This window comes from Centrocercus urophasianus, unplaced genomic scaffold (assembly GCF_019232065.1).
Source record: "Centrocercus urophasianus isolate 14NV4802_14NV808 unplaced genomic scaffold, USGS_Curo_1.0 seq_12, whole genome shotgun sequence".
NCBI lineage: Eukaryota > Metazoa > Chordata > Aves > Galliformes > Phasianidae > Centrocercus > Centrocercus urophasianus.
This window is the reverse complement of record NW_024884364.1, coordinates 50,678,199-50,691,307: the sequence shown is the minus strand read 5'-3', so window position 1 is coordinate 50,691,307 and position 13,109 is coordinate 50,678,199. Positions and strand designations below refer to the sequence as shown.

Below are 13,109 nucleotides of genomic sequence, written 5' to 3'. Positions count from 1 at the left end.
GATTTATGTACACTGCCTATTATGATCATTTATAGTGAGTTATAATTGCATGTGGAAAAAACTTTTGCTAAAACGAAGTCTAGTCTTTTAAGACAGTAGTTAAAATGGATGTTTACATCAAGAAAGGGGAAGAGATAATAGGCACACTATTCCTATCAGTAAGATTTAGAATCCTAAAAGGAAGAAAATACAAAATTACAAGTGGACTCTGTAATGCTAAAATAAGTTTTATAATTTTGAACTCTGAATGTGTCTCATTTACTACGCTAGATGTTTCATTTAACTACGGCTTCCAAAGTACATAATTCATATTCCTAGAATTCATCTTAGATTTTGCCTGTTACAGCTAACACTAGATACTAAGTTATTTAAGTAAGTTCACTTTTCTTAAGATTGTTGAAGATTTTCTCATCAAAGTTTGTAACATCACTTCTGAATGTAACTACATAAAAATAGTGCTGGGGTTTGTGGCTTTATTTTTGTTGTTCCTTTTTATTTGTTTGTTTCATTTGTTCTTTGTTTGGATTTTTTTTTTCTTTTTTTTTTTTCCACAGTAGAGAGAAGAGGAAAACCTAGGCCTAGGATATTCTAAGTGGGGCAAAGGCAGGATCCCCCAAATCCTAAAGTGTTGCACAAGGCACAAACATGGCATCACAGTACAGCTTTGCTTCTCATAGCACCCGTATAGTAAATAAAAAGAAAAAGCTAAATCTTCTCTCCACTTTATTGACCCAGAGGATCCTACTCAAGAGTTATATACGAAAATGTAAATTTATTCTCAAAGGGAAAATATTTCCCTCTAAAACAATACGTACAATACATATTATCACAGTATACGTAGGAGTCTGGAGATCCCAGGATGAATATCCATAGCAGTACTTTTGTCCAAAGGATAGAGAGGAATAATTATAAAATTGGAAAGCTTTCAGTCCAAGTGATGGTTATTTTACATCAGTGCTATTTGGATGCAGATAGAGTCAAGATATATATTCCTAGAGCAGTTCTGAAGTCCTCTAAATGGGAGATTTTAGTTCTTTATTCTGGATATATAGAAAAATATTACTCAGAGCACTATCCGAAGATTTATATTTCAGCCAAATGCAAGAAGTATAGATAGAAATGAAGATAATTATATGTATCAGCCAGTTTAAATGATTTATAACACTAATGCTTACCATGTTACAGTTGTTATTTTTTTTCCACCTGGGATGCGTTCTTTCTTGTTAACTTAAGACTAAAAGTTTTGATATCTCAGTTATAGCCAACAGACAGATTTCAACTTAAAAATTCTATAGTATCTGTAAAGGTGGAGAATTCTTGTCCTAAAAAGTTTTAGAGTTTTAAAACTCTAAGGGTGCAGAGCCATGTGTTGTTATCGGATCTTTTCAATGACTTTTAATAACTTGCAGCATAAACACAGATTCCATTAATTATAATAAGAATTATATTCAAAAACAATTTAAAAAAGCCCATATAGTTTATATTCCATCATCCTGACAAAAATTTAATGACTAAATACGTATTTCTAAAGGCCAGACACTGTGTGTCTTTGAAGGACAGTCAAGAGAACCAAGTGTCATTAGCAATTTTTGTTTTTTCTCATCTAGGAAGATGAATTTTCAGAATACTGTTTGATTAAACATATGTAATCACTGTTACAAAACAGTTTTCCAGTTCTTTGTTGATGATATATTCCTAGGATCTCAAGTTGAAAATAGTCTAGCTAACATTTTACAGTGGCCATCTAGTAGATTTTACATCTACTTCTGTTTATGACACAATATAAGCTGAAAGAAAAATTATTAAATATATCTTAATTACAGAATATATATACTCATAATGTCAGGCTTTCTTCTGCAAAAGAGTGGTCAGGCACCGGAACAAGCTATCCAGGAAAGTGGTGGAATCATCATCCCTGAAGGTGTTCAAGAAACGTTTAGATGTTGTACTGAGGGACATGGTTTAAATGGGAAATATTGGTGATAGGTGGACAGATGGACTGGATAATCTTGGAGTTCAATTCCAACCTTGGTGATTCTATGATTCTATACTATAAAAATAATTATACTCAGTAGCTGGGTACATTCCAGTGCAAATTTTCCAAAGGAAGAAAAGATGTATACATGGACAATTCAGTTATTTGTTATTATGTCTGCCCTGTTCAGTGCAAATTCCTCTATCACAGGATGTGATAATATCAATAGAACTACTTAGGTATGACACTTAAATCTAGTTTACATGTGTCCTCTTATATAAAAAGTCACAAATGAAACAAACTCAGAAAAATAAATCTTTTGAAAAGAAGACAATTCAGGCTAGAAGAACTGGATGCAAATACTGTCAACCTTACAAATGTACATGTTATGAATTATAAAACTTTTTAAAATTTTATGAATAAATATATTTGCTTTCCATGTGCTTATGTACTTTATATTTTCTCTGTCCTTAAGAAATGACACAATAGTACAGGGAATTCAATTACTATCTTCCAATCTCTAGGCAGAACCAAATGTATTTTCAAGAGTCACATTTACATTTCACAAAACCAAATAATAATAATAATAATAAAAAAAAAAAACAAAGAGATACGCTCACAATTTCTCTGAGCTAAGTGATATATGCATATTCTGAATATCTTCTGCTTTTCTGCTTTTTTTTTTTTTTGGTCGTTTTTTTTTTCCTAAACACCACAACTGTCTGCCTCTCTTTCTTTCCTTAGTCTTCAGCATGAATTCACATAATAGGAGTATATAAACAAACATATTGAAAACTTCCTTAAGATTGATGCGTAATGCTAGACAGTCAAATAGCTTAAATAACTTACAGTCATTTGTATCCTTCAAAAATTTAATTTTAAGAAACAACAATAAAAGCTCTATTGAGAACCTCTCAATAAACATTTTTAACAGATCAATAACTATCACTAAGCTCCTAGGCAAACATTTTATCTTACAACAGTAACAAATCCAATTTAATGAAGATTATGTACATACACATAAAAAGTGTTTTGTTTGTTTTTGATATACTTCTCAACACCAAAATTTAATATATATATACATTAAAATATACATTTTTCATTCCTGCCTTTATGTCTACCTTTAACTTTAAAAAAAATGTTCTTTTTTATTTAAATAAGTCTCAAAACAGGAGTAAAAACTAAACAAAACAGTTTTCATTGCTCTGATGAGACAATATATTAGCCACTTTAAACACATTAATAGATAACTCAGCAAAAGTTTCTTCTTTTCCAAAATAATATAGACCAAGAACCTTGATCAGCTTTGCTAATAAGAAAAGATTTTAAATGCAATCCTAAAAAGACTCAAATAACTTTCTTCTTTTTTTTTAGTCTAAAATGATGGAAATGTGAGCGTACAAAAGAAAAAAAGGAAACAAAAATCTACATCCTTTTTCATCAAAATTACAAAATCATTCCAATGTCTGCTATTATTACAATGAAGAAATTGAGCATCATGGAACCATGGAGAAAGCAGAAAATTAATATTTTTGGCATTCTGTTCTGGATGTAAGGGTATTTTGGCATTCAGTATAATACTGACAGGAATATTTACAATGTCATGAAGATGTTTTTCTTGGAGTCATTGAAAGGAGTATTACTTTTTCTTAAAAGTATAAATTTTTCATGTGGAATTCCTCAAACTTAGAAGAAACTTCTTGATTGCAGTAAAAATTTCAGTAAAAAACAAACAAACAAAACCTTCTTAAATAATTGAAAAAAAGAGCAAATATGATACAGTGATAAATTTAGCTTAAACTATCACTAAGGTACAAAAATCAAGTGATTTTTTGTTTATGGTGAAGACAGTCAACAAGAAAATGGGTAGACGTAACTCAGTCTAGTTTCCAGAAAACATTAAACAGTATTCAGTAGGAATGTACTGCAGTCAAACTAATCACCTTCAGGAATGCTCTGTTTTGAGGTTCAAGTATATATGATTTATCAGTAGATTTAATTAGTAATTAAATATTTATATCAAACTGGCCATTTAATGCCTTCTAAATCTTTCAATAAAAGTCTTGTGATGAAGAAAAGAGTCACTTACCTAAAACGCCCAGCCTGTAATTGAGGGTGACAACAATGACATTTCCATAACTTGCAAGAATGCTCCCATCAATCATGTTGCCAGTACCCTCCATGTAAGATCCGCCATGGATGTAGACCATAACTGGTTTCTTGCTGTTCTGATCATGAATGTCTGAAAAAATTCAAGTAATGAAAACATAATAAACTAATAAAAAAAAAATGAAATCTGGCATTAGTATTTTTTAAAAGTGCTAAAATTATTCAGTTGTTTCTCATGTTTTCCATGTCATCATCACCACTTTATTCAGCTATTTTACACAGTTCAGGATCATTCTACAAGCCCAATATTTGTACACTTTTCATATTTCTTACTATTTCTTACTTCAAATGCCATTTTTATTAAATATTTTCAGAATCCCCTTAAAAACTTTCCATATTACAGAAATTTAATTTGAATGTAAACATCTAAAATCCAAAGGAAAAAAAATAAAATTCTGGAATAATCTTGACTTTTTTTTTAATAATATGCTTCAATTTGGTTCTATTTCAATTTACAAATATATGTACATTTAATAACAAAATGACAATAATGTTTCATACTTTCCCATTCCTCAGTGATACATATTTGTTGAAATTACATTTTCTATAGTTCAGTAACAGATAATATCACAAAAACAAATTGTTCTGAATAAACTAAACACAGCAAAATATCATTTCTTTCTTAATAGCCTAGGAGTAAAGAAAAACAGAATTTAAGTGAATATTTGGCTCAGATTTTTTTTTAATGTAAATCATGATTTTATTTTTTTTTTTGGCAGCTAAACATTAAAGAATATTCTTATATTTATGGTCATGAATTGTATGCATAATCTTTGGTACACAGAGAAAAATTACTTATAGCTTTCATGCAGATAAACAGTTGGGTCTTACTTTCCAAAATAAGGTAACTTCTGAGTGAGATACAAAGTTGGACTAATCAATAATTTAGGCATTTTTTACTACATTTATATTTCTAATAATGAAATAATAAGCCCCCTCATCAGACTAATTAACTTAGGAATTAGTTCTCGCCAAACTGTGGGAATAATATACCTTAGAAAGCAGAACGGTATTCAGCAAGCTGGTGTTAGAATTAACTATACACTGTTTACAAACAATTCACTGTATCTGCATGTGGAGTAGGACCACTTGTTTCAATTAAATAATACAAAACACTGGAGAAAGCAATGTCTCTGACTACATAGTCAGCATTTAGAAACAAACAGAAGCAACTGAGCTCTCTTCTGAGTAATTTTCAACAGTTGTGTTGAACAGTGGAAAAAATAAGAGGAAGAATAGGCTGAGAGGAAAGAGGAGTGACTTTGAAAGCCTTTAAGGCTCTCAGCTCCCTCAGATTTGTTAGGATTAACTCTCAGTTACCAAGAATGCAAACAGCAATGAGCCATCCCATATACAATATTTTGTATATAGGGAAGAAATTTGAAAGTATTTCAAGGTAAATTGTGACTGGTCATATTTCTTTGGCAAAATACCACTTTGCTCATGCAAATATCAGAAGTCATCAGTTGAGTGAAAGGCCAATATGTCCAAGTGTACATCTTTATAGCTGTTAGAATTTAAGACCTCATAGAATCTGCCTTCTGGTCATGAATATATATACTTTACATGTTGCATTTTATATGTTGCATCTAGGCAGCAGAACAAAAAGCTGTATGATAAGATTTGTGTAATTTTTGCAACTATTAGAGGGATTCAGACATTAAAGAGGTCATGTAAAGCAATGAAGTACATAATAATAGATTAGGTGTTTTTTTCTTTGCAGCATTCACAGCAAAGTACATGAAAAGAGTTTCTTTGTCCTGTGAGGGCTTAGCTCTCAGAAAATTAAAGCAATAAGTACTAATTGAAATTATTTGTGTTACAGAACAACCTTCCCTTTCTCTCCACAAAAGTCTTGTGGCATTATTCATTATATTCTATCCTTTCTTATTGCAAAGTACTTCCTCAGGGTTGAATCTTTCATCACTGAAATCAATGAGAGATTTTCCCTTCAGTGGGAACATGATTAACTTCAACATAAAGGAAATGAGCTTCATGCGTTTTATGTATTTAGTTCCTAAACTGTAAGTCTTTGTTTGGATACCAATACTTTATAACTTTTGAAGAAATCTGAAAGAATTGTTTGTTCATAATCAAGTATCTAATTTTTAAGAGCAATTTTGTTTTCACTTGCCATTTATCTTTTGCTTAAAAATTGACCATAGAATCTGTTATATTAAATGACAGTACTGTCATTTTGAAAAGGCATATGTAGAAACACATTTATAAACAGAAATAGAACAAAATTCAGATAAGAACAGAAGAAGTCTGCAGAGCATTTTTTTTGTTACAATAAATAGTGTAATTCAGAAATGAAGGTTGTGCAGTAGAGGACAACCACTGTGAATTGAAGACCAGAGACTTTTATTGTGGTATTTCATACATGGATAGAGTAGCTATAATTGAGCTGAACACCCAAGCAAGAGGAAATTAAAAAGTAACATCAACACAGTATGCACAATTCTAAGGGGAACCAATAGGGCAAAATTTTTCAAATGCACTTGAACTTCAGTTTGAAGAAAACTATAAAGGCACTTTGGAATGGTCAAGAAAGAGAAAGAGACACATTACTGCAAAAACAGAACAACAAACTTCCTAAGGTGGTGATCTGCTCATTTAATTTGAAAATACTTTTCTTAATTTGTAAGTACAAAAAGTATACTAAAATGCCAGTGTAACATAAATGAAAAGGATGGTGAGAATAGAGAAATATTTCATGACTTCTTTCTATATCAGGGCATCCTGCCTTTTCTGTGTCAAGGCAAGAAAAAAGAGTATTTCCTTGCAAAACATTTTTGGGGTACTTCATTGTGAACTTTATTTCCTTTCAGGAAATCCAGTCCAACTCAGAAAGAAGTCAATGAAAAAGATTGTCATTGATTTCAGTGGGAATGTGGTCATAGCCAGAATGAATGTATCTCAGAGGCTAGCTGATTACAGGGAAAACAAACAAACAAACAAACAAAAAACCATAAAGCGACATCAACAGCTTCTTTTACTTTTATATCCTAGAAATAAACCACATTGTGTGAGAAACATATATAAATTAAAATACCAAAGATGAAGCACAACGCAACTGCATTTAATGTACAGTAAGTGCACTGGGGAAACAGTGGAAATGAAATAAAGTATGTATGCAAGCTGTTTTCATGAATTTCAAACAGGTGAATTTACAAAAAATGTAAGAGGGAGAAGAGCACATGCATGTTTTTAAATTCCATTCTCTCACCAAATAAAGTATATGTGAGGGGAAGTATGTGATTTTCAAGAGTGTTCTTGTTACTCACTTCACATATATTTAGGAATAAACTTTGCACTTATGTTACAAGGGAATTTCAGTTATCTAAATGTTAATTTGGATTTTAAGAAGAAAAACAATTGATGTTACCTCTAAAGAAGAAAATAAAAAAGCACACAGAAGTGTGTTTCTGCAAGTAAGGGACTAAAAATCATGTTGAAATAACAGTAATAACAATAACAATAATAATCAATGTTATTATAATAAAAATGTAAAAGTTTATGTTCATGCATCAGGGTTGAGCTTTGAAAAAACAAAAAATACCTTCATCTTCACCACGATCATTACTGGTTATATCATCTGCGCTTTTCTTTGTGTTGGCTCCTGGGATCATATTGAGGAGGAGAATAAAGGGAAAAAAGAGAATTCAAAAACAGCAGGTTCTCAAAAATAAAAATAAAAAAACAACTAGTACAAAAACAAAAAATGTAACAAAAATATCAAAATCTGTTACATTTGAATTTGAAAAACAAAAAAGATGCAAACTGCACATAAACATAAAATGTCAAGAAGAACAAATTGAAAATATTTGAAAAAAATGTATCAGTCTGTGACAATGCAGTTACTTCAGTTAAAAGTGATTGCTGCAAAAAAAAAGCAAAATTAATGCGCAATTAAAAAAGAATATAAACCAAAAAGGTATATTAAAAATTTTACGAAAATATGGTTTCTACATAAGAAATGAAACTGATTTAATTATGTTCTGTTGCCTTGAAGAGGCTTCAGTCAGTATCTTCAATGACTTCATGTTTTATTCATTCTTGTGAGGCTTTATTAGGAATTAACCTAAATCTTAAATGAAACCAATAGAAATAAAATTATCATTAAATCTTACACAATTTGAAAGGACCAAGAAAAAAACATAGTAGACTTCTTTAAAATTTAGTTTTCTTTCTCATGGGAGCAAAAAGATATTCAAAACAGAAAACTGAAAACAAAGAAGAAACACAAAATTGAGTCAATCCCAGACATGATTTTTTTTTCCAAAAGTAGCCCTTGTTTGTATTATGCTACTCAAACTCTGTCGAAAACATAGAAATGGAAAACAGATACTTACCATGAGAAATAATTTGTGCTTTTTACTTACAAAAAAAAAGCTAATGAATAAATTTTAATCTGTATTTAATATATTTTCACAACATACTTTTGAGGCACACATACATGTATCCACACACACTATAGCCTGTGTTTATGGAAGGTAGATGAAATAAGCCTAGCCATTTTCCTCATCCCAATCTTTGGTCAATTTATCTGTTTTCTGACTAAAGAAATGGCACTAACCTTTCCATACTATGTTTCATTATGCTGTTATTACTCCGCTAGCAAGTGTTTTGCAATTAATAAAAAATAAATGTTATGCAATAAAGAATGAAATATGAATCAGAAGCTCTATTTCTATCTTTGTACAGAAATCAAATATGGCTGTTAGGCAAACAAAGTGGTCTAAGTCAACATTCTAGCAACCTTTTTTTTTTTTTTAATTGCCTTTTTTAGGGTCTGTATTTTCAAGCCAGACTGAAGAGGAACAATAAACTTGATTGACTTCGAGTTTGCACACCAAGTGTAAATATGGCACATATACAGCAATGCTACAATATGATATTTAAACTATGAGCTTTAGATTTCTACATAGTTGTTGGTCATTTCACTCTGTCCCTTTCCTTCAAAAGCGAAAGCGTATGTTTCGCTGATTTGGCTGAACATAGGAGGGACAATTTTTGGAACAGGTTAATATAATACTGAAATGTATTTAATTACAGAATATTGAGTAGGAGTGTTGTTTCCTTACCTATTGTGTAATGCATTTTCATTTTTCTGTTAGTAACTGAAGTATATTTTTAAAAGTAAGTTCTTGTCCAGGATGTTGGTGTGAGGATTGCTCTTTTTGAGATATCATTTAATCAATATGTTAGAACATCAATATGTTCTAAAAGAGGCTTCTGTGTTCCTACCACATCATATATTGTGCGTACTAGCCAGTACTCACATACAAGGCATATCAGTATGAATCTGCTTGAAGAGAACAAAAGTGTTATTGTTGGAATTATTTCAGAAGTATCAAAGACACATAAGATACTTAGGAACAGTTCAGAAAAAAATTATATTGACTTTTTGAAAATATAAGCTTGCAGAACTTTATTACAGGTAGGAAAGATTTGGAATTTTCCAAGTAAGTTTTCTGATTCTTTTAAAATGTGGAATAATTTATCCTGAACCTTCTGTAAGAAATTGTTAACCCCTGTGATAAGGGGAGGAAGGCGGGAAAGAGAATAACTAACTAAATAAATGAATAAGACATGCTACCCATGATTAGTGTAAAATTGCACTCGTGTCCTCAATCAAAAGAGACAGAATGGGAATGTGACACAGATTCACCTGTGATGAAAATTCAGTTCACCAAGATGAACAGTATTTAGTACTTGCTCTACAGACCAGAAAGCCCTCCTCTTTGAGGCTTCTCTTGAGGGGGGTGCTGTGATGATAGTATTTTTTCCCCTATATAAATATAAAACTCACTGCAGCAATTTTAACCTTTGGATTCCCATACAATAGATGAGCATTATCACTGATTTATAGGATTGGTTATTCTGCAGATTAACAACTATTTATCTGTTTAATGAACATTTCCCACATAAAATATAGATGATAAATCTTAACAGTAATCCTGGAACCAGCAGAAGAGCACAGAAGAGTGCAGATATTTACTAGTGATGATCTAGTGCAATAAGGACTAAGTTTCGAAAGTGTCTCTGTTCAGATATGGAGATATTGGTGTGATACCTAGATATGTTCACAGAAGATTACATTTGTAAGAGCGCTGCATATTAAATGTTGAGTGATGTCTTGTCAATTCCATTTTTTTCCCGAATGAAACTAAAAGGCATGGCATAATTCCTCACTGAAGTGCGGCAAATATATTTTTTTAAGGAAATTTGCTTGGCCAATTTCTTATTGTTGCTTTTTTATTTTTTTTTATTTTTATTTTTTTGCAGGGGGGGCGAGAGGGAGGGGATATATTTTGATATTATAACCACATATGTTTGCAAATGTGAGCCACTTCCAAAGTATTAACAATCAGTCTAGATGAAACTGTACAGTATTTCATTTGGGCCACTTTATTTCTCCTTAAAAAGCTTTTTATGGAATGCAATTTTAAGCTTTAATTCAGCAAGCATCTCTCTTTTAAAGTATTTCATTCTGAAATTCTGTACTAATTGAACTTACAAAATTAATTAATTTCACTTATCAATGAATGAAAGTTGTTCCTGTATTATTAGATTAATTATGGATGCCCATATATCTTTACTGAAAATGAAGAAGTTATACCACTCAGTCAGTCAAGAGTTCACTGTCTCACATTCCCTTTTACTGTGAATAAGAATCTCATTCAGAAGTAGATATTCTGGAGCTTTAGGTTTTCCTAAATATATTTGCAATTTGTGCTAAATCTTTCTCCTCTCAGATATATATCATATATGTGCAATGCATTCAGTTCCTATGCATGCAGTTTACCAATGCATTTCAAGTATCCATTCTGAAGACTAATGACAGCAGAAAAATAGCTACAGTGATAGCTGAAGCATTTTTTATTTTTTGCATTTTAAATGTAACTGTTCCACCTATCATATGGTAACCTTTTGACACCATGTAATTTTGAGAAAGCACTCAGTTTTCAGGAATCACACAGCACATTATGAATAATACTAATTAGGCCTCCCAATTTCATACACTTACTCTACTTTCTCGAAAGCTCAAGCTCAATCTAGATGAATACAAGATTTAATTGCCATTCTTTCAGTGATATGTGATATGTCTATTTGCGCACCTCTTTCAATAGATCTCTAAAGCTCTTGGTTTCCCATCCCAGGAGAGCTATCACAGTTTTACAGTCAGCTCAAGTCAGCAGTTCACTACTGTCTCAAGGGGGCAATAGGAAAGCAGAACTGTATTTTCTGCATTTTTCCCAGGACTGCTTTTTCGCCTTTATCTTGATTTTCATGCAGTGTACAAGCCATAAGTCCTTGGCTTGCAGCTATGGCCAAAACTTCAGCTACCTTTGTAAGTGTACCAAGAAGGTCTCATTTGGCAGCTGAAAAAAGATCAAAAGAGACATGTAGACATTTCAAATAAAAGTGGAGGAAGAAGATTATTGAGAATTACAGCTTGTCAAACTGTCTTAGAATCTGTCTGTGGATCATGTACACTAGGAGAGATCTCAAAGAAAGGCAACCAGCTCTTCATGTATCTCTACTTTAAAGACTGTTGATTTTGTATGAAGACATACAGTCGTAACACCTAGATTTCAATATCCTTTAATTTTTGTCTATTTAATGAATACTGCCAATATGTAAGAGCGTTTATAAATGCATGCGTATATTTGAAAAGTTTGAATGCAGACATATAATAAAAAACTGTATATAGTTAACAGAATTCCAGAAGGAACACAGGTTTATTCTATGGCCCTCTCACCCCACAAGGGTGGCATAATGAAATGAAAATCTGTCTATTTTTCATGTGAAAATTTAACCTGTTGCTGTCAACATGCATAGCAACTAGGAAATTTGATTTTACTTTCTGAGATCAGAAGGATAAGGAATATATGTACACCCTGGAGCTCCCACATTGTAGTATAACAAAAAATATAAATAAATAATATGGAATTTGTGTTCATATACAGCACTTTCTTAATGGCTCCAGCTGCAATACTTGAAAAAAAATCACTAGACTTTCAGACTTCAGCAAGTGTGTGTAGCTGCATCAATACAGACAAGAAATATTTATTTTCAAGAAAAAGAGAATTAAATAACAATTTTGTGTCATGTTCAAAATTGAATGGGCAGAAATAAATTCCTCCTCCTTACAGAATTTTGCATTTCAGGCATTAGTGAAGATTACAAAGAAAAGAAAGAAAGAAAATGCTGTTTCACAGGCTTCCTTCAAGTGCAATTTTAGAGAACAAGTAACAAATCTCCATAGAGACTTCTATAGAAAAGGATATAAAATCACAGATTGCAAAAGGTTTGCACGAAAATACGAAATTCTAATAAACTCAGCTTTGTACATTGTGTACAGTTTTCAACTTCATGATTACATCTGCTTTTGTTTCAGACAGATTGTTTGCATCTCTCTGTGCTTTGACATTTCCATGTATAGAGAATGAAAGCAGGATGAAAGTCATAATATTTAACAAATCACAGTACTCTCAATATTGTTCCTCATAAATAAAGACAGAAATAATGATTCCTCTATGTGCAAAATTATGTGTTTCTCACAAGCCATTTCCCAGGGCAACAATAAGTGCATTAAATTAGGCAGTAACTAAGATTGACATTCTTTAAATGAGGCTATATCTTCCAACAAGTTAATGCAGGGCAGTGGGATATACTAATTGTCACACAGAGCAATTATGCCATTCCAAAACATTCCACAAAAGGAGGCAAGTACTTCTCAAAAGTAGGAATGTTGCATAACTAATTATTTATATATTCAATGTTAGTAACTAGTTCTGACTGATTGGCGTGGGAGTTGTTTCCCTTACAAGTTTATTCCACATCAGTGAGTTATATTGGATCCATCTCACTGTAAAAAATTGTATTTATGCAGATTCCAGTATAGAGAAGATCTTCAAACTATCTGTACAAATGAAATGGGACTCTGATCACTGTT

General features: G+C 31.6%; 1 protein-coding gene across 2 annotated transcripts in view; it reads right to left on the bottom strand.

Annotated features, from left to right (window-relative positions):
- Positions 1-13,109, bottom strand: part of NLGN4X (neuroligin 4 X-linked) — a 149,856-nt gene that overhangs the window by 55,551 nt on the left and 81,196 nt on the right. Inside the window, exons 4-5 of one of the 2 annotated variants that reach the window (XM_042810129.1) lie at positions 7,707-7,766; positions 4,065-4,217 (exon numbers count right to left, since the gene is read on the bottom strand). In XM_042810129.1, coding sequence (XP_042666063.1) covers positions 4,065-4,217; positions 7,707-7,766 — 213 coding nt within the window. The remainder of the gene's footprint in view (positions 1-4,064; positions 4,218-7,706; positions 7,767-13,109) is intronic. The other variant, XM_042810130.1, reaches the window with a different exon arrangement.